The sequence below is a fragment of the Centroberyx affinis genome, unplaced genomic scaffold (assembly GCF_046629955.1).
Source record: "Centroberyx affinis isolate AG114_WGS23_722 - 3 ecotype Tasmania unplaced genomic scaffold, CSIRO-AGI_Caff_v1 ptg001258l_1, whole genome shotgun sequence".
Classification (NCBI taxonomy): domain Eukaryota; kingdom Metazoa; phylum Chordata; class Actinopteri; order Beryciformes; family Berycidae; genus Centroberyx; species Centroberyx affinis.
In genome coordinates, this window is record NW_027279769.1 from 257,311 (window position 1) to 279,862 (window position 22,552).

Here is a 22,552-nt window from a genome sequence, read left to right on the forward strand (position 1 = left end):
ACTTGGGGAAAACAGAAACCTGAAGCGAAGCCTGTAAAATTTAATGTAGGCTAAGCCAAGCCGATTTAAGTTTCAATACAGACATGCTAGCTAAAGTATGCCTTATTAGCTAAGTTAGCTATCACGTTTCAGTCAGAGTGAATTTTATGCACTTGTGCTGTTCATTATGTCTGCCATCTCGCTTCCCTTGTTTTGCCTCCAAACAGGAAACTTGGTGTGTGGCCGTACACGAAATTAGAACCATAAACCCCCTAGACAAAAGACGCTAATGCTAACGCTAGTTAATGCTAACGCTAGCTAATGTCAACTTATTGTAAGCTAGCTGTAGCTGACTGTCTGATATCGAGTGTTGTGGGTTTTGGGCAGGCAGTAGCCTAGTTGTTTTTTTTCTCAAAAATCTAATCCAAATATGGACAAAGTAAGTTTTTTTTTTCCTCTCCACATGCCCGTGGTAGCACGACGAGTTGAGAACCACAGCTTTAAAGAATGCTTGGTCTATTATACTGCAATTGAATGAATAGTTGAAATACAGAGGGTGTATAGTTTGTGCTGGTGTCATCAGGCAGTGAATTTTGAACAGGTTTTACTTTTTGATAGGATCCATCTGCCTCTGTGGAGAAAAGGAGAGAAGTGCTCCTGAGATGCTTGGTCGAGTGGGGGAGAGAAAGAAGAACTCATCAGAGACCACCAAGTATGTGTTAGGCTTAAAGCTACGTATCTATCTGTCTGATCAACAGTCTAACTGGTCACCTGTTTTTGATCAGTATTTTTAAGTGAATGTCTTAATGTGTTGATATTGTGATGATATTATAGGGATGATTATCATTGCTCTCAAAAGATATTTACACACTGTAGATTAGTGATGAACAGTCATTAGTAATGTGATGACCAAGCAGGTAGAGGCAAAGAACAGAAAATTGCATCCCTTTACTGTAATGCAGCCTTTAAAACCAGGAAAAGACAACACTTATGCCAGATCACGATAGTACAATACCCACACTCCATGCCATTGTCATGGCAAAGTAAGATTGGCCAAGACAGCAGGCATACTTACAGATGCTGTTTGCCAATGCTATAGTACTTAGGTCCATGGCTTGGAATTCCAGATTGGAGCACTGGAAACCAACTTGAAAACTGACTTGGATGTGTAGCTTACAGGTGACTGGGACACTGGTAATGGGGTCTTCAATTTTGGTGACTCAGACTTGAAAGCAAAGGAATTTAAGCTAAATAAACTTAATATCCAGTGATCCAAGAACATAACTGCAATTTGGTGTTGTTAACATTACACTGACAGTAAGTGCTATATGAGATTGATTTTGACATATGCTGTCAACTAGTGTAACTGTGTAATGAAGTATCCGTCACCTTTAGCAACAATGGTACAATTTTGACTTTGTGTCTGATCTATCTTATTACCTGTCTGATCTGTTTATCTCATTACCTGTTTCTCTGACCAAACTCTTTATTCTTCTTTGTCTCCACCAATAGAGTCGTGATGAAACCGAGGTGCACGCCGAGCTCAGCAGTTGCCCGATGAAAATTTACGCGTGCCATCAGCCCGATGCCATTGGCATCATCAAAGAAGGTCATCCAGTGGTCAGAGGTCTGACCAACCTGTCAAAAGCATGCTGCCTTCTCTTTGGACTTACCTATGCCCTGGAACTTAAGTATCTACCAAAACTGGCGTGTTACATGTGTTGAAAAAAATTTGTCTTTTGGCAAGTTACTCATGTAATAGAATTTCATTTGGCATTTTCCTTTTGTGTTCATTCTAATGTGCCTTAAATGAAAATGGACTTAACTGTGTTCTGTACCATCATTGTCATTACCTCATGAGGTAGATATTCAACAGTATTGTGTGCGCAATTCAGCAGTTATGGCCTGTTTTGCAATCTATGGCACTGTTAGAAGTGAAACCTTTGAAACAGTGGGTTGTGAAGAGTTAAATAAATGTTATAATCTTAAATCTGTCTTTCCATCTTGTTCTTCTTAATTTGAAATTGTTATTGACAGGAAAGTCTATTTATGTAAAGTTAATCAAAACGTAGTGCTTGGGATATAGAAATTATAACAACAAAACCTTTAGAGAAATGAATGTAGCATAATTTATTCACCAGAGGTTGTAGCCTGGACTCAATTTAATGGAGTTCATTCACATGTGTGATTAGGTTAATTTTACTATTTTACATTTTATCTACAAGTAACCTGTACTCATTTTAATTAAGTTCAATATCATGTGCAAGTGAGTTACCTTTACCAAGAAAATTAAGTTTATCTAACTAAGTAATATCAGTAGTATTAGTTAACTCAACCTGATTTTACTGGGTTCATGTTAAGTAATGTTACAGTGTTCATTCTACTTAAAAAAGCCTTGAAGTTGACTCAACTCAAAAAGTCCAATGCAACCACTTACCTCACTTTTTATAAGTTAAAGAAAGGCATTACTTTTTAGAGTGCAGCCTCCCTCTCTCTCTTTCTCTGTCCGATGGGAAGTGACACGTAGCACGTATAGCCAGGCGGGCTAACACACGCCTTATGGGAGCTTATATTGTACAACAGGAACAGGAACAAAAGAGGCTGCGCGCTGGGCTGATGGGAGCCATCACACACACACAGCACATTTCTACATGCCGCTCGCTGCTGACACCAGAATTCTTCAGCCTGACACTGGTGATGGATTAGATGCGTTATCGAGGCGGAGAGAGGCTCCGTGTTTTCTCCCACTGCGCCCTGAGAGAAAGCTACCGAGAGAGAGAGAGTGAGGGAGAGAGAGAGAGAGAGAGAGAGAGAGAGAGAGAGAGAGAGAAAGGGAGAGAGAGAGAGAGAGCGAGAGAGAGAGAGAGAGAGAGAGAGGCATAGGCGGCTGAATAGCCTGTGCCCATTCCACCTGAAGTAAAGAAATACAATAGCAGTCTGCTACATTTCAAGCCAGGTTTCCAGGACAGACGTGAATAGATAGAGATCGGGAGCCTGGTTGGAACACAGTGTTCTACCGCCAGTTCTGTAGCATACAGTCACTTGATGTGCATCTGCGTGTGCGTGTGTGTGTGCTCATGTATTACTCCATGAGTGCTTTGTTTGAGCCTGTGCATATCTGTGTACGGGCGTTCATACAGGTACATGTGCCTCTGTGCTCAAAGATGGGAGGAAATGAGGATGAAGTCGTGTGTCCCGGTGCGGTAATCTATGGTATCTCACTTCTGGTGGGTGGGTGATGAATTTCCCCCCAGAATGACTTGTGCTACCAGGGCGCCGACCCTGATGCAGCCCCGCCTCACGCCCAACGGGACTGACTTCATCCCAGGCTGGGCATCAGCCATCCATCTCCAGTGGGATGGAGAATGGAGCTGTCAGCACACCTCACACCCAGGTGCCACCCTCTTTTCACGCTGTCACGTCACATGCACACGCACAGGCTTACTGCATGGCTTTGACTGGGGAGGATCAGCCTATAGTTCAGGCTTTGCTGCCCACATGACACTAAAGCTTGACCCAGGCTTGTGGAAACACTGGGCCGTCACAAAGGCCTACCAAACCGTGGACACCTCGAGACAAGCTTTTTTAGCTGTTAAAGTACTGTCAGCGCTGTCATTTGTCAAGCTACGAACCCATCTCAACATCGAACTCAAACCCATTTACTGCAACAGAGATTGGCTCCATCAGATGAATAGGATTTGATGGGAGAAGCTTTATCACGGTCATTCTCAGGTCCCACCGACCTGTGTCTTTTTGGATCAGAGTGACCTCACCCCAGTTGTCTGCAAAGCATTTTCCCCCCACTGAGCTCCCTCGGTGGTGTTGCTGTGAGGGGTCAGTGCATTCAGATACAGAGAGAAAGTGTGCGGCAGGGTGCTTTTGTAGAATCTAATCCAGTGTGTGGGATCAGGCAGATAAAGGCAATGCCTATCTCCTCGACACCCAAGACTGCTGAACTGGATTAGCGCAGATACAGGAGATAGACCGCCAGATAGATTACTCAGGGAATTCAACTTTCTCCACTCACCCTCTCTCTTCCTCTCGCTCTCTCTCTCTCGCTCCCTTTCTCTCATTGAGCACCATAATTGTTTCTCCAATTTCAGCCATAACAGCAGGATCTCCAAAATCAGCGCCCATGTACTATTTTGGGACAAGGTGTGGGTGTAAGACCTACAATTTGCCTTAATCCCATCCTGGTACAAGGTGTTGGTGTTCAGTGTTGGAGTGTGCTGTACTCTGTGGGCTGGTAAAGGTTCCCAGGCGTGGGTTACAGTGCGCTCTGCCAGCTGAAGTATGGTGGTAGAATAATGTTCACCCTCCGAGGATTCTGTATTGGTGTTGGCAGCCACCTGTAGGCTACACATGTGCATTAGTCCTGTTTCAGAAACACTAACCTCCCTCAAGGCTACAGTTAGAAAATAGCTTGTTTCTAAATTTGAAAAGAAAGCAGCGCTCAGGTAATAGTTTACAGCTGTTGCCATTAAAAGGGGACTATCTTTTTCGACATAGAGAGTCTAATGTTGAAAAAATACTAGGAGGAAAGCAGTAAAGCAGAGACAAGCAGTAAATCACCATATCATCACTCACTGTGGGCCTGGGTGACGTGATGCTGGGACCGACTGTCTTGCTTGTAAAAGATTGTTTATATCAAACTGTTTTCCCTGTAAAGTAAAATTTATACCCTGTAAAGGTTTTTTTTAGATGACTTCACATATAGTTAACGATTATGCAATTTTGAAATTGGGTGTCTTTTACATATGTTGCATAACAGTGTACAATTATAGTGAACTGTGTAATTTTGGCCTTTGGTTTTCTTTCTATCTCTGGGCAGCAGCATCCATAATATACTGCATACACACATTTGTTGCACTTTTACCCTGGATTTATTCAGCACTTTCACTCAGCAAATTGCTTCACACAGACACACACGGTTGGGGATCCGGTGCCTGGCACTGTGTTCGAAACCAGAGAGACCAAGGGAGAGAGAGAAAGAGAGAGAAGGGCAATTTGAATTGGAGTTTGGTCAATCTTCAAACGTTTTTCCAGGGTGCTTACACGCTCTGATCAAAAGCACCCCATTGGCAGAGGCCCCTGTAGCCGCAAGGGGAGGCCAGCCTCTGAAGCCCCTGCCACGGCTTCCCTGCTGCCCACTGACACCCCCCACCTCCCATCCCCTCACCCCCGACTAGGTGCTGGTGCATACAGTTTGTGCATAGAAACAAAAGTTGCTTTTCTAAACACTTAGTTCTTGCCAGATACGGCAGCTTGGGAACTCTGCTCTTCCTCTTCAGTGGCTGCATGGGGAGAATATTATGTTACATTAATCTGAGGTCCAACACGCATATCTGGCTGATTACGAGGTTTCCCGGGTCAGTGAGACTGTTATTTCTGTCCCAGTTGCCTCTTCTAGGCATCTTTTAAAATTGTATACATCTGTTTAGATTCTTGCTGAGATATGGGGGTTATTCTATGCCTCATCTGAATTGGACGGCAAGGCGAAGTGTGTATCTGAATCCCATTTGCTGATCGCCATCTTTCAAAGTTAAGGCGCCACTGCCTTTTTCTCTTTTTCCACAAATAATAACTACCGAGGTCCTGGTGCCCCTAAGGTACATGTACAGTGTATTTCAACAATCTCATCCATCTTCCCCTGTCGCCTCCCTTTCTCACTTTCCTCACTTTCAGCTCCCCGGTGCTGGTGATAGAGAGCGGGTAGCTAATGGCTGTGGTGTTGAAATGGGGGAGCGGGTTAGGCCAGGCCAAAGCAGGGACAGCTCTCTGGGGCTCCTCGGGTTGGTTCAGTGGATGGGTCCTCCTGAAATGGAGGGGCAGTAATACTCTCAGAGGGGCCTCGAGGGTAGGAATCCAACCTGTTAGCAGCTCTCTCACCCAGCCTGATAAATAATGCAGGGTCAAATGGGGCAGAGAGGGGATTTCTAAGTGGGAGCACCTGAGAGAGCAGGCTAAAGGTTGAAGTAAGGTGATGCTGAGGAAATGGATGTTTTGGGGCTGAGAGACGCTTATTCAGGTGTTAGATACTGTATGCCGCTGGAATGGAGGCGTAGGAGTGAGTGAGGGAACGTGGTAAAGGGATGGGGTTTTTGACAGAATTATTTTTGGTCCAGTAAGCATTGGTTTCTCCGTTTACTTGCCTAGGGTTTTTCTTTTTCTCTTTTCTTTTTCTCTGTCTCATTCGCCCACCCAGAGTCGAGCCTGCAAAGTACTTCACATTCTGACAGTGCCCTGGGAGATGTTCAACTACCCCACCTCACACACGCACACACACACACGAGCACAGCGAGGAAGTGAAGAAATGTGTCTGTGTGTGTGTGAATGAACACGCTTTGCAAGGTTTACAGCTACTGTAGAAAAGCAGCTTCTTAATGTGAAAAGCAGCTGGATGTGGATGTGGGTGTGTTTGTGTGTGTGTGTGTGTGTGTGTGTGTGTGTGTGTGTGTGTGTGTGTGTGTGCGTGCGCTAAGGAATGGTGTGGGAGCTTTTGGAGTGGTTGAGTGTCAATAATGTTGATTCCATTATCTCTGTGTGAGCCATAAGCCTAAGATGGAGAAAAAGATGGACATTAAAAAGAAGAAACAGAGGCAGGGAAACAGAGGCAGAGCATATGAGTATGGGCGACTGGGGAGAGGGAAGGCTATTCACGTTTTATCTCTTTATGCACATCTCTGATTAAATGTGTTTACTTGACAGGGCTGTTAACTGTTTAGTCACCGTTGGGTCTGGTGTGTATGTCGGTGTGTGTATTGGAAGGTTAAAGCGTGTCCTTAGAGGAAACAAACTGTCTAAATCATAAAGACTGGACCCCCTGCCTGGAAAGTAGAGGTTTTGTTCTCAGCACCCTCTAGGGCAGCTGTGTGTATGTGTGTGTGTGTGTATGTCTGTGTTTCTTGCCAAATGTGAATTTAGAGGCCCCTGGACAGTGGTTGTGTGTGTGTGTGAGAGTGTGTGATAGCGATCTGATTCAGATGAACTGCAGGCGTTGCAGGGGGAAGGTCGGGTTATCTAGTGATCCCTAGTGGCAGCCCTGCTAGGACACATATCACAGCATGACAGACTGTCCCTGTGGGCGTGCACACACACACACACACACACACACACACACACACAGTCCACAAAACAGCACAGGGCCTGGTCTGGCCATGCGCCGACATGCTTTATGGATGAGCATATTTGCTGAGGTCTCCCTCCACGCTGCAATGTCAGTAACCAGATGAAGACTGGCACAGCCCCCACATCCTGCCTCTCTCCTCCTACATATGGTTTTCACATATGTCCTCCTCTCTCTGTTTGCATTAATCTGCCAAGGTTAGGCGTAGGTCAGCCATGGGAGTCTCAACCACATTGAGCTCTGCCCCTCAACCGTGCCGCCCGCTGCCGTGGACTCGGCTAACCCTCCAGCTTTGAAGCCTAAGCTCGAGGGGCTTTGTGTGAACTCACGTCACCTTTCTTCTGTTTGACCATCCAGCAGTTTGACACACACCCACACCCACACACACACACAACAACACACATATCGGCCTACACTTGTACATGTGTGCGTTCGCTCACACACCCGCCCACCCTCCCAGTAGATTTTTTGACAGACATATGACCTTGACTTTCCCCTCTGTGATGTTTTATAGAGAGTCTGGCTGCTCTTTGGTGCTGTCACCATCTGAATAGATAGATGAATGGCTGGGTGGAGGGAGGGAGGAGGGGATGGACAGATGATAGAGCCATCAGCTTTCATGTGTGGAGGAGGGCCCGGTGACATGTGACATCACCGAGCCATCTCTCACGCCCCTGCGTCGGGAAACCCGGGCCGCCCCGCAAGATTTACTGTCCTGGTTATGTATATGGCCGATGGGATCCGATGCATAAAGAAGAGGCAGAGGGCCGTCATCGGGCCATCTGGGTCAGGGAGGGTCGCATACGGCATATAAGTCATTAGAATGGTTTTCCACTGTTGTTTTAGTTAGGTGGTCTTGGCCTCAAGTTCAAAGCTTCACTCAGGGTATACGTCAGTCCTCAGGAGAGAGAGGAAAAGAAAATAGAGCTAAGGTTTCAGAAGACCCAGGTCTAATAATATTAACAAAATAATTCTTAGCAGTTGTTTTAACCTACATGGAATGCCAGATGGGTGGGATTCATCACATAGGACAATACAATGCGATAGATATAAGATAAACAGATATAACACAATCACAAGAAAGGTTTTGAAAGTCAATTTGTCACATTTTTCTGTGATTTTCAACTTGTCTTACAGCTCCAAGCAGCTAATGATTAACGCTGATGATTGAATGCTTTGCAAATATTATTTGACCCCCGCCTGTCCTCCCTGTCAATCATTCTTTGTCTGTTTTCCCATCGCTACAGTCGTAACGATATAAATAGCAGTCACTGACCTGCTTGTGTGTGTGTGTGTGTGTGTTTCTCAGATACGTGTGGACGGGCCTCCTCACGGTGGCGTCCAGTATGAGACGATATCGGTCATCAAGGACGGCAGCCCAGTCCTCCGAGACATGGCCTTCTCCCTGGACCGCAACTACCTCTACGTCATGTCTGAGAGACAGGTAGGTGCTGGATACACACACACATGCGTGCACACACACACACACACTCATACAAGAGCTCTGATGCAGGAAAGTGCATGTTTTGAGAGTGTGTGTCTGTGTGTTTGAAATTGAGAAAAAGAGTGTGTCTGTGTGTGTGCTCCACCAGGGGCCCGTGATGGCCCACCTCTCACCATCACCAGCACCACCACCCTCTGTTAGCTATAAATAACCTGGGTGGCACAGCGGGGGACGTTGTGACAGCATCTGATAATGAAGGAGAACAATGAGGGCAGGGAGAAAGAAAGAAATAGAGAGAGAAGGAAAAGACGAAGCACGGATGAGAGAGAGAAAGAGAGACAGAGTGAGAGAGACAGAGAGAGATGAAGGGCACTTGCCGGCTGGCTGGCTGAGGCGGAGGATGAGAGCGGGAGAAAGAGTGATGAGGGAAAGAGGGACAGCTGGAGGAGTGTATGACTGAGAGAGAGCGGAGAGAGAGAGACAGTGGGGAAAAAAAAGAGAGCGACAGAGTGCAAGGTCACCCTTTCGCACTTCTAATGAAGTGACACAGCATGGCAGGGGCGGGTGGGGGAGCAGCCGATAGCCATCAATGCAGCTGACATATTAAGTAGGCGGTAGTTGAGGAGGCCAGGGGAGAGGAGAAGGGGACACAAGGGTGGCGTAGGGGGGGGGGCAGAGAGAGAGGTGGAGAGGAGGGTGGGATAGAAAAGAGGAGAAGTGAGTGGAGGAGAGGAGAGAGCAGCAGCAGGGGAGCATGGCAGCGCAGCAACCCCAGAGACAGACGGCGTGCTAGGCTGTCAGCGTGAGGTGATAGATTGCCGTCCTCGCTCCTTATCTCTGCTTTTAACACACTCAACAACTGCCTGGCCAGGGCTCGCAGGTTAGGCTCAGCCATGGGCGGATGAGGTGGGAAGGAGTCATTTAGACAATAGCCGCCATAGCTGCCGGGAGTGGAGAGGAGAGAAGCAAACAGATTTAATCTGCATTTTTGTGTTTGCTTTTTTTTGTTGTTGTTTTGTTTTTTTCCTTAGCATCTGTCACTCAAGCATCTCACTGTGCCGTGCATGATTTTGGATTCAACACCGAAAAAAAGGAATTAAAAATAGAAAATGAGTGAAAACTACAGTCGCTTCGTGCTAGTTACATGCTTGCCAGCTGTGAGTGTGTTGCCATTACAAGACATTACAATGAAATATTTAGTCAAATGACCAATAATAGCTCACAACTACCACTTAACAACTGACATTACTGCTAACATACACTTAGCAAGGCATACTACAATAATATTACTGAAACAAAGGATAAAAGTAACCTTGCCAAAATATTATAAAGTCATTCTGAATATTGTTTTCTTGTTGAGTGCAAAACAATTTCTCTCTTTGATTGTCATTGGTTTATGCACCAAAATAGTTTTACTTTATTTTATTTGTTTATTTTAACTGGTCAGCATGATGCTTTTCCACCCAGAACCTGGAATAATCCTCTAATAGTCCAGATTCATGCACAAGTACAGTGCTTGTCTGTTGCTGACAGGACAATGAAGACACTGTAGCAAGACACAACATACATTCTACAAGTGGAGAAGAGTTTGTACTGAGCGTAAAGTCTGTTTCCCATATTTACCAAATCCTTTATTTATACTTAGGCCGCAGATGAAACAAGCTTTTGATGTTGAGCTCATAACTCCTAGTCATCTGAATGAGATGTGATGTTGGTGAATAATATTAGTATTCAGCTTGTAGACTGTTATGTCTTGCTCTCCAGGGGCTGGGGAGGATGGATGCAACACACATGCACGCGCACACACACGCACACACATACACACATGCACTTACTCAAACAGTTTCACACCTCCTTTTAGTTGTTGCTCTGCATGTTCAAGGGTACTGCTCGATCATCACAATTGGCAGAGTAACTGAATTGGGATTCAGTGCAGTCAATCAAAATTCTTACAATTCAATTCACCCTAAAACAACAGTCATATCTGCTTTTTCTATGATCGTGGACAATAAAACCAATATTTAATCATTGCACATCAACAGCTCTCTCCCATAGCTGTAATACAGAGAAGAATCTGATCTGTGGTGTCATCACGACCCAAAACCTGGACTTGCTCTATTGGCATGAAATGACAGACTAACCTTGTAGACTCATGAAATGTATTCTTGAGGTTTTATACCAAAATGAGCTACATTTTATAAGGGTCTGAGGATTTCTGAAGCACAAAACGAACCCATTTCCCCTGGAAATTCTGCTGTCATGTTGGCCTCTGCATCCTGTTCATTATCAGCTGAGCAGCTGTGTGCTTCATACATTTTCACAAATCTAGATGGAACTGCCCAAGGTAATAGGTATATCATATTGTGTGCATTCTGTTTTACAATAACCTCTTTCCACTCAGTCGGATGAATATACAGAGAACATGATGTGGCTTTTTGGGTTCATTTTCTTCTGTCTTTTTATCTCAAATTGCCACCCCAAATTGTCAAAATATCTACTTGAGTCATGGTTTTTCTAAATTGACTGCTTTTTTCAATGGATTCCAGTAGTGTTATCCCTTGTCTTGCAACAACAGCAACAACAACAGCATCATTTAACCTTCAAACCAACAGCCTACAGCTAGCACTAAGTGGGAACCATCTTTTTGACCTTTATCTCATCATTAGCCTAAGTGTAACCTGGAGCGAGACTTGGAGTCAGACATCCAGGACATCATGAGATCTATCTCGTCTTAGCTCCCCTTGTTCCCTAGTCTCTGGCTGATGCCGTCGGAGGCCAAGCTCATGGTGATAGGAGACGGCAAGAACAAAGAGGGGATGATATCAAACAGAAAGCAGGGCAGATTTGGCTCCAGTTGCGTTTCCTACTCCGAATAACAATGAGGCCCTCTGTGCTTGGCGCAGTGGGAAAGAGGGAGGGCGGAGAAAGAGCAAAAGAGAGACAGTGACATAGAATGAGAGGGGAGAGAGAGAGAGATAGAGAGGGAGAGAGAGAGAGAAAGAGAGAGAGTAATGTTTGTTTAGTGAGGCCACACTCTAGGATCTGAGCTCTCTGTTTCCAGCAGCTCTCCAACCCTCCATCACACCCATCTGTGTGTGTTGTGGCAAGGCTGAGAAACGTGGGATGTGCGGGACGCTCGTGAACACAAACATACAAACGGGCACCCACATAGACACACACACACACACACGCACACACACACACACATCCATGCGATGGCGCTCCCTCAGTTCTTATTTGCATAGGTACCGACATTCTGCACCGGCTCTCGCAATCACATGTACACTCGCACAAAAAAAACTATAATTACACACGCATGCAAACACCGGTCTCCCATTCAGTATTCAAATGGCATCACCATAAGGCTTTCAGAGGCTTTTCATCCAGCCTCTTTCTCTCTCACATATATAGATTACACCTACTGCATATGCATAGATCCTCTTCAGTTGGACTCTTACACATTCAACACATTCCCCACGTTCTCCTTCAGCAGTGTGTCTGTCTCACAGAAAGAAAGCTGACTTCCTGCTCTCTCTCTCTCTCTGTCTCTCTCTCTCTCATTTATGTTTCTCTCTCTCTCTCTCTCACACTCCCACACCAGACACCATCACTCACTCGCCCCAAAACACACAGAGCAGCTCCCTGTTTCATATTCGATCCATAGTGCTGCCATCTTAAACTGTGCTTTTGTTTTGTAGATGTAATGACAATAGCATCCACCATATTAATGATGTGGTGAGATTGGCCCAATGCGAGGCAGCGCACTGGAACTGATGAAAAGACCTGGCTCACTGACTCCTCTTCTCCAGGAGCGCTCTGTGTATGTGTGTGTGTGTGTGTGTGTGCGTGCCTTGCTGTAGGGTGCTGTATCATTACTGACAGACCTGAAATACACAGCAGCAGGTTTTCATCTCGAGATTTATCTCCAGACATCTGTGTCTATCCAGCATGCTGCCTCTCTTACAGCCTCAGTGCGAATTCATTTGGCTTTGTCTTGACTTGAAAAACCTTGAAAACGCGCTCGTTGCATCATCACAGGATTGTCGTAGAGCTTTGTCTTCCTTGTATTCAGTGTCCCTGTGCAGCCTGTGTGATCGCGCAGATCCATTGTGTGGATTTCTGCCAGATCACATGTTTGAGTCATGTCGTGTGTGGCATGTGTGTGTGCGCTTGTGTGCGAGCGTGCTGCTATATTTAGACCAATAATCCAGCGATTTGGGTGCTTGGATGGGTAGCAGTGCCGGAGGCGAATGCAGCGATGGAGAGAAAAAGGTCAGAGCTGTTTTAGGAGATTCAGCTGAGCTGCCTCCTAGACACGTCCTAGACTCTTTCCCTCTCCTCTTCCCCTCTCCTCTTCCTCTGTCTTTCTCTCTCTCTCTCTCTCTCCCTCTCTCTCTCTCTGCGTCATGTGAAATGTCCTGAAATGTCTTACATTCCTGAAACACCTCGCTGCGTTTTTAATATTGTATCAAAAGCCGTGGATTTCAAACCGAATACCACATCTTGCACTGCCATAACAAAGCGCGCACACTCACATAAGGTGTAACGTCTGCTTAGTTTCCACATGGTAAAGCACATGGGGCTTTAACCTATAATCTATAATCAATATGCTCTATACAGCCAGATACCCCATGCCTACAATAGTCGAGGCTATAATCAAACAGGTAGAAAGAGTGGTCATGTGTGAACGGCACGCTGCAGCAGAGCTAAACCACTGGTGCTGTTGCCAGCTCATGCAAATTCAGTGTGTTGGATCTGCATGTGTGTTTGGCCTGGACTCGTCCCCACCGGCTGGAGTCTATCTCTCTCTCTCTCTCTCTCTCCCTCTCATTCATTCCTCCCCCACTCCTCCTTTTTTTCTCTCTCACCACTCATTTTTTCACCACTGAGAAGGATATGCCTATCCTGAGAACGGAAAAGGGCCTTACCAGTTGGTTCTGGTCTCAGTTCTGTTAACACAGCCACCAGGTGTGTGTGTGTGTATATGTTTGTGTGTGTATACTGTATGGGTTTTGGGGAAATGGGGTTCACACTGTGGCCCACACCAGGCCGCAAGTGTCTTTGTTGTCGGTTTATCAGCACAATGCAGCGGAGTGGGATAAATTGCGACAACCGCTCCGCCATCGAATGGGGTCTTTGGAGGTGGATTATCAACATTTTGATGAGGCCTTTTCATTCCCTTTGTGGTGCATTGTGCTGTTATGGCTGCTGGCTCTCAGCAGTAGGGCGAGCACTCATCACACACCGTTGAGAATCAGTGACTGCATTATGCCGGCTGCTTTGGTCAGTGGCCAGTACGCCAAAGCCCGGGCTATAATGTATTATTCATGGGGAACAATCAAGATTTCACATCTGAGGGGGTTTTGAAGTGATACCTGTGGAGTGGCCTTAGTTCTGTGCGAAAAGGCTTTTTTGAAAACACATAATTATAAAGAAAAAAAAAAACAACCACCTAATTTATTTGTGTGGCGAATGAATGCAAGGCGTTTACTTTTTTTTAATCTCTGTCATCATTTAGTCTCAAGAAAAGAGCCAGGTGTTGACTTTATAATGCAGCTTAATGGTTTTTGTAATGTTTTATGGCCGTGGCACAAGAGTACATAATAGACCTTAACAGACCTAATAGTTTTCCCAGTGAAATAGCAGCCCTCTAATTCCCAGCTCTTTATAAGGATAAGTGTGACATTCTTGCTAGCATGACCAACTGAGGGATACTGAGCTGGCTTGTAAAACAGACTCGTCTTTCATAGACAGACACACACTCTTCCCCCTATAGAGGCGTTCAGCCATGTGCTGCTGTCACTCTCCAATACACTCTTGGCTCTTTAGCAAACATTAAACCCCCTCAATCTCCAATCCCCATACGCCATCCTTCCTCCCTCACCCAGCTCCATGTATGGAACGGCAACATTACAGCTCACAGATCATCAGAAAAGAAAAGAAGACCTCTTTTTTTCAAGTCTGGCAATTTCTCCCAGGTGCTCAGCTGTGAAATTTGAAATCCATGCATGGATTCTTTCCTCTTTTTTTTTTTTTTTTGAACTTTTTTTTTTTTTTTGGATGAGGCCCCTTCTCAACCCCCACTCGGTCCAAGCTCCCCCACCCTCCCCGCAGAGTTTTCTTGTTCTCCTCCCACCTTCCCCTTATCCCTCTGAACCTTTGTTTGGCTGGTGTGGAGAGATTGGGAGGAAATGGGTTCAGTGGTTATCGAGACAGGGGGAAATGGGATTCATTCACACCTCGTCCAGGCTTAGATTGGCTGACATGCCACTGGCTCATCATAATGCAGGACTTCGGTGCGCGCGACTCACTGATTCCATGTGCTAATGGGCATGGAGTGCCGGATGGCTTATAGCCAGGCTGGCCGCTGTGCGCCGTAGGTGTGTTATAGCAGGTTCAGTTCATTGGTAGACATAAGAAAAGCGGCTAGCAGCGGTGTTCCTGGAGAGCCTTTTGTTTCCCAGGTTTACTGTTTACACCTTAGACAAGGAGCAGATTGGACTGGCTCATAGCCAGGCTGCTCACTCAGGCACTTTAGCATGTGCGTGCGCGTGTGTGTTTGTGTGTTCTATTTTTTTCCTTATCTGAGTCTTTAAAAAGGCCTTACTCTTACTTTAACCATCTATTTCGGAGCTTGCCGGAAGATGCTTGCCAAACTGTCTTTCTAGAAGAGGAACAATAACCTGCACAGAGGTGGAGAGGGGGGAAGTCAGGCCAAGGTTCACACCAGGAGAATGGCCAACAATAACAGGGCAAACAGAGTCAGAATGGCACAAGGACAAAAGATTAGCGCTTTGTGTCTAGCTGCTCTGAGGCCCTCCTTCCCCTCCGGTGTTTGTTAGTTTGCCGTCAAGGCTGAGTAGCCAAGGGCTTTCCGGCTACCACAACCTCAGCGAGCGTTGCCCTGCCTCTCCGTTGACCCTGCTCTGACCCCGGGCCAGTCCTGTTAGCTTGCAGCTCTGTTAAGCCAGAGAGGGAACAAGACGAGGAGTTTGACCATTGACCCCTCATCTCTGCGTTTCTCACCAATCACTGTCTACCAGTGTCACTTGGACAAAGCGTCCCGTTAACTCGACTCCCTGCCATTAGAGCACGGAGGACAATCGAGTGGCTGCTTTCAGGATGAAAGAGCAATCAGTGGAATGTGTTGAATTCAGTTAGAGGCTCTGTAAAGTCACGCAGTCTTTTCACACACTCTGAAGTCTTTTTCCCACAATCTCATTTTTCACACAACCGAGGTTCAAAAACCAGAATGCAGAATATTCTCTTCGCTTACTTCTGAATACGAAATGCCTTTCTGTCTCCCATAGGGTGTAAGATATATTTTTTCCTTTTACAAGTTTTGAACGTTCCCTTATTCCCCAGTTGTATCCACAGTTGGGTTTTGAGCCATGTGGATTTGAGTTAAGAAACACGCAGCTAACTTGGGCCTTCGATTGAGGTCAAATGAGGTTTTCGCTACATGGCAAATTTGACAATGCAGATGGCCCTGCTATATACGCCAGGCAACCATGAAATTTACGCCTGCATTTTTATGGAAGAAGTGGCCTGGACAAAGGCGCTCTGTCATGCGTGAGGAAACCTTGATGGTTCACGCCATGTGCCGACGTACGCACCACACATCTGCATCCCACCCCTTCCTGATGAGAGGGGAGCGCTGTCCACGGCTTAGCATTACTAGCATCTGTCTGTTTGCGTCATACCTCACCAACAGACAAACATCTCCGGCCCTGCTATCAGTCAGAGAGCAGACACTGGCCTTGATAGATCGTCCATCACGCTTTATCTGGGATGTGAGCGCGACAACGTGGTCAGTTTTTCAGCCGTAGGGGTGAGGGCCAGGGAATCAATCGCGGGATGGCTTCCTTACCCAGGTGCTCTGGGGCTAGGAGGGGGGTGCTGGAGCTTCAGCTTGGGATCTTGTGCTTAGATCCTCCGCTGTGTCCCTGACAGCTTCACTTGATATTGACACCTGGACAAATTAGGATAAATGCCCCTGTCAATACGCCCGTCCAATGTTATTGATGATGCCATTTAGCTTTTCATTCTGGAGAAACCACTTTCATCCCTGTCCCACTTGTCTCGCTCCCCTAATCTGGAGCTTTGTGTGTGTGTGTGTGTGTGTGTGTGTGTGTGTGTGTGTGTGCAGTGTTGAGGAGTAGTTTCAGTACGTGTAATTGAACTAGCAGTTTAACTACATTTCGCAGTAGCTTGGGGGTAGTTCAACTAAATTCAAATTTGGATATTGTTTTTATTTTATTGTTTTCTCGTTTATTACCTTTTTTATGTCATTTTGAAGCATAGTTAGCTATTGCTGGCTCTGACGTGATGATGTGTGTGTTTGTTGACATACATGCTCTGTGTGTGTGGCTTCACGCATGGGCCCTGTATATGTTTATCTGCTCTCTCTCTCAGTGTTGTGAGGTCAGGGGTTGTGGGAAGTTCAAGGGTTGACTGAGGCTGTTCATCAAACCATAGGGGTCATCCAGCAGGCCAACTTGTGACGCCCCCTCATCGGATCATGTTTTTATAGCATCCATTTGCTTGACCACTACTAGTTGGCTATTTCCCTCTGACTGATGACCGATATGAGTGTCCTTCCCCTTTCTGCCGTGTCCTAGCAATGTTTTACATGTCTGAATGTCGAGCTCTGTTTGCTCCCTCTGCACTCGCTCGCCTAACAAAGGCACCTCATTTGCATGAGTCCCTGAGCAGGCATTGTTAATTGACTTAAACCAGGATTAGTGTTAATCAGGTTTTGTGCCCTGGAACCATTGGCCAATCCTAACCTCATTATTTGATAGCAGCGCACGTCCTGTCAGCCCCCATCAAGCCGTTAATTAATAGAAGCCTGCTCACCCAGGTTCTAGCCTGCCCCCCACCCCCCCCATTTCCTTCCATTTCCCCTCATCCATCCACCCCTCTTTCCTCCTACCCCCCCTTCACACCCCAGTCCCCTGCTATATCAGCACAGGTCAATACATAATGCATTAGCTGTGAATTCAGCACTCTGATTGAAGTTTTAAAGGTTAGCAGACTGTGCTACTGTCAGTAAACAAGCGCAGTGTAGTTTGACCTCTGCTCCAGGTGAGATGGTCTCTAAATAGACTCAGTAGTGTCTAGTCCAGTATGACTGAATGGTCCTGTGGTGGGTTTGCGCGTGTGTGTGTGTGTGTGTGCGTGTGTGTGTGTGTGTGTGTGTGTGTGTAGGTGTGCGTGTGTGTGTATGATTGTGTGTGTGTGTCTGTACATGTCTGCATACCTGCTTAAGCCTCATGGCTGTCTCCCAAACCCCCATCCCCCCCGGGAGTCTCTCACTGGCCCTCTGACATAATATGGGATAATGAGGAAGAGGATACCTGATCCTCAGACTCTCTGACACCTCTGTCTCCCGCTGCCTGTAGTCTATCACCCAGAGTTTGCCGTTAGCCAGCTGACTTTCCCTCCCAAAAATGTAGGCATTGTATGAATCCTACTTTTCTACATGCACTCTGCATCTGCACAGGAGAAATACATGGTGGACGGTGAAGGGTAGGAGAGTGAGGTACCAAAAGTGCATCGAGTGCATCATTCATTATATAAGTGCTCTTTATAAATGCAGCTAATTAGAAGTATTTAGAATTTAGAAGTAAACAGACTAAGCGGATGTGGTCATTTTTAGGGAAAAAATCACTACTCCAAGCACCTTGAGTAGCAAACCTGCCCTTGAACTCGTTTAAAGCCCCCAATTATCCAGAAACAGCGATACTTATCTCTGATTAAGCTCCTGTTTCACAGTCTGCACTTGATATTCTATTGGTGGTGTTTTTCTATATGCTGTCTGAATTTTGAATAACTTCAAGTTTCTCTCATAGTTGTATTTCTCCTGCAGTATGCGTATGTCTCTGTGTGTGCTTTTTTCTGTGTGTGTGTGTGTGTGTACGTGGACACTTGTGTCTATGTATAATGTATATGTAGGTGTGTATGTGTGCATTCAACATTCAAGCGTTATTGTGTACATTGTGTGTGTGTGTGTGTGTGTGTGTGTACTTGTCCCTGTGTGAGTGTGCTGGTGAGCCAAAGGAGCAGCCCAGGAGCCTTCCTGGCAGAATAATCAGCTCTATAATTAAGAGCTGGGAGTGTGTCAACTGCCTTCATATAGCCCCTGTCTTCCTCTCTCTCTCTCTCTCTCTCTCTCTCTCTCTCTCCCTCTCTCTCTCTCTCTCTCTGTCCCTCTCTCTCTCTCTCACCCTCTCTCTCTCACTGTCTGTCTGTCTGACTGTATAATGGCACAGCATTTGTCTGTTTCCTCCCTGCGCCTATGCAGAATGCTCATGACATTTATTGTGAAACTAATGGCGGTGCTTCACTCCTCCTAATTGTAGGCTTTAATTGCAATAATTATTTACAAGCCTAATTAGAGCCTAGAGAGTGTCAGGGAGAAGTGTGAGAGCCGGTTGAAGGAATCGCGACAGGTTTTGTCAGGAGCCAGGCGAAGAGGAAAGTGAATGGAGTGGCAGTATTTGGTCTATAATTGGGGGAGGCCATGTCTGCAAGTCTCTCCTTCTCTCTCTCTCTCTCTCTCTCTCTCTCTCTCTCTCTCTCTCTCTCTGTGTCTGCCGTCTGTCGTTCTCCCAAGCGCTGAGATTGGGGTGCAATCACCAAATTGAGCTGTGCTGTCTCCATTTCTTGAAGTGTAGCGTACTAGGTTTTGAAGCCAGGCCCACACATCAGTGGAGAGCAGCAGGCTCAGTCCCCAGCACGGCGATGAAGGTGTTTATGTGGAGGTTCCAGGCTGTTTCAATAGACTGATCTCTCTCCCGTCTGAGAGGGGCTGACAGCTCACTTCACTACACCACTGGCTTCCTGCTAGGGGTGTGCGTGTGTGTGTGTGTGCATATGTGCACCTATGTTTATTTGTCACTGGATACATTTGTTGGCATGTGTGCTCTAACCAGACCCTTGGTTCATTTGCTGCAGTTTGGCAGGCCCACAGGAGGTCTGATGTGTGTGTGTGTGTGTGTGTGTGTGTGTGTGATGTGGTCAAGTTGCCAGGGCTGCAATATGCTCTTTGTCTGTTCTTCAGTAGGCCAGTCTTGGTAAACAGGCTACAGCAGGAGAGCTACTGGTTTTAATGGGCTGCCCAGCGGTGGTAGCAGCTCAATCCTTTCTTCTTCCCAACGGAAGAACACACGGCTCCATCCTCCCCTCTCTCTCTCTCTCTCTCTCTCTCTCTCTCTCTCTCTCTCTCTCTCACTCTCCCTCTCCCTCTCCCTCTCTATTTCCAGGGGCTGTGACAACAACACAGTCTCCCATTTTACCAGACTTCTTTCCCCCCTCTCTCTTCCCTTCTCCCCATTTCTTCTCTCCTGTCAGTGCAGGGTCCGATGGGAGGACTCAATCCCACAATGCCATTCTCCTCTCCCCTGCGGCTCACTTTGACAAAGCTGTCAGCCTGAGCCCTGGTGATGAATGTAGTATCGCACAGTTTGTTCATGCGGGTTTATTTGTGTGTGTGTGTGTGTGTGTGTGCATGCATGTGTTTTGAGATGTTGAGAGCAGTCAGTTTAGAAGTCCTATTCTCAAATCTAGCTGGGTAGAGTAATTATGTTTATACTAGAGATTTGAAGTGGTAACACAAGTCCCATTGGTATGGAAATATCTGTATACTTTGGGCTATACCATAGATGATGAAAGTATGCCTTCGTCGACAGACAGTATGTACCACAGATCCTCTGTTTGCCCTCTTGCCTCTTTAAACTGATAGTCAATATGTGTTGGTTTGATATAAATCAATGTATTTAGAGTTGATATGGATCTGGGCCTGTGCGTTGGTAATGATTGGATGATAACACTGGAATTAGAGGGCTATAAAGGACAAATATTAGAGAAAAATGATGGATGTGAGTCTTTAGGAGGGTGTGCAAAGCTGTCTCCTGTCTGACGCAAGAGCACACACACAAACACACACACACACAAAGACACACGCATTTATCTATGTCTGCCCGTACATATGCAGACGCACACTCAGCTAAGGGAGGAAGATGAATGTGTGAGGGTGGATATCATATCTCTAACGCAATATTTGAGGAAAAATATGAGAAAGAGCATGGCATAGATAAGGCCAGTGATTTAAGCAGCGTGTCTGCAGACAGCCTGTTGAAATATTACCTCTCTTGCCGACTTGTAAATCGGATATTTGGAGCCAGCAGGATCACAGGGTGGTAATTGATAGGGCCACAGAGTGATGGATGGGGCTGTGTCGGGGATTTGGGGTGGGAAAGCTGCACAGGACAGGATTCGCGATGGACAAATACTGTTACTTACACCCTGAATGGCTGCGGCATGCAGAGCTGTTTGAAGTTCATACGTGGAACCAAAAATACTATATACCTCGGAGGACCACAGCTTATTTATTTTACGCTCTCCAAAAGCAACTGGGGAGCAGTTAATTTGGCTGCACAGAAGCAGCTGTCGGAGAGAGGAGAGGGATGAGAGAGAGAAAGAGACAGAGGGAGGAGAGGGAAGAGAGAGGAAGAGAGTGAGACACAAAGGCAGTTTGGGCTCATTATGTTGATTTTCCCTCCTCTGCCAAACAAAGACACCCAGGCACTTTCAGACACACTGCCGGAAATCAGTCACTGCTTTCTCTCTCTCTCTCTCTCTCTCTCTCTCTCTCTCTCTCTCTCTCTCTCTCTCTCTCTCTTTCATCCCACCGAGTCTCTCCATAGGCAAATCTAATCATTTTCCCTCCACTGCAGCACAAGAGTGTTTGCCTATAGCCTCTGTTTCTATACCCTTCCTGTGGAATCACGTTGGATTAAGGCACGGACAGCTGCTCTCTCAGCCACTTCGATTCCTGTAGAAACACAGCCACATATTGTCACAACTAAGCTCCAGGTGAGGAATATGTTGTGTGTGATCCTGTTGCCCTGCTGGTGGATAGATCCTGTTAATGGAGCCTTTCACAGTCATCAAGCAGCTTCCAGCACACACATGCAATCATACACACATGCACGTATATATACACACATTTGGGATTAGATGAAGTGCCCCTCTGCCACCTGAGCCTAGTTATCAATGCCCCTCCTCTTTATGTCTCTCATACACACAAGCTCACATTTATCTAAGCACACGCACTCACACACACACACACACACACACACACATGCTTACACGCATACACAAGCAACGGCCCTGAGAGCAGTGGGGTGTAACCAAACCCTTCATTTGTATGTACATCGTGTACACTGGGAGAGACGCTGAGACAAAGAGAACAAACATGCTCACAGACACATGCACACACACACACAATTACACATACACACACACGCACACACACACATACACACTCAAAAATAAAAAAACACACCCAGACATGCAGTGTGGTGTCCCTCTAAGGATCAGAATTCCTTTCAGTCTGCCTTCCCCCTCCAAATCAATACCCCCCTTGGTCGACAGACAGCCATAAGTGTGCTGGGGAGGCTCCCTAGCCATCATGCCTTCCCAAAATAATACACACACACACACACACACGCATGCACACACACGCCTGTTGATGTACGGCGGCGGCTGCTGCTGCTTCCTTATTAACTCCTCACATGCTGACTGGAGCATAGAGCTCATTACTGGCTGCATTGACAGTCTGGGGTCCCGCTGAGACACACAGACACATTGGGCTAAGACAGACAGGCCAGAGACTCACAGAAAGAGAGGTACAGTGAAGCGACAAACAACAAGGCCAGGTAGTCACATAGACAAGGCAGATAGAGTAAATAGGCTAAGACAGAAAGGTAGATTGGACAGACAAGGCAATCAGTCAAAAAAGGCCTAATTGAACAACACAGAGCAAAGATGGAAATAAAGATGCAGGAATTATTCAGGCATACAGACACAAACTGTACATAAAGACTTGGACTGGACTATATACCAAGAGGGAGACGGGGGGAGGAGCAGTATTATAAAGGAATAACAGGCAGTCGTCTGAGAGCACCACTCGTTGAACCATCATCGCTTGTGTAAAT

The 22,552-nt window shown here is 46.2% G+C and overlaps 1 protein-coding gene across 1 annotated transcript in view; it reads left to right on the top strand.

Annotated features, from left to right (window-relative positions):
• The window catches only part of LOC139648789 (plexin-A2-like), a 122,042-nt gene that overhangs the window by 38,818 nt on the left and 60,672 nt on the right, over positions 1–22,552 (top strand). Inside the window, exon 3 of the mRNA XM_071525027.1 lies at positions 8,415–8,549. Coding sequence (XP_071381128.1) covers positions 8,415–8,549 — 135 coding nt within the window. The remainder of the gene's footprint in view (positions 1–8,414; positions 8,550–22,552) is intronic.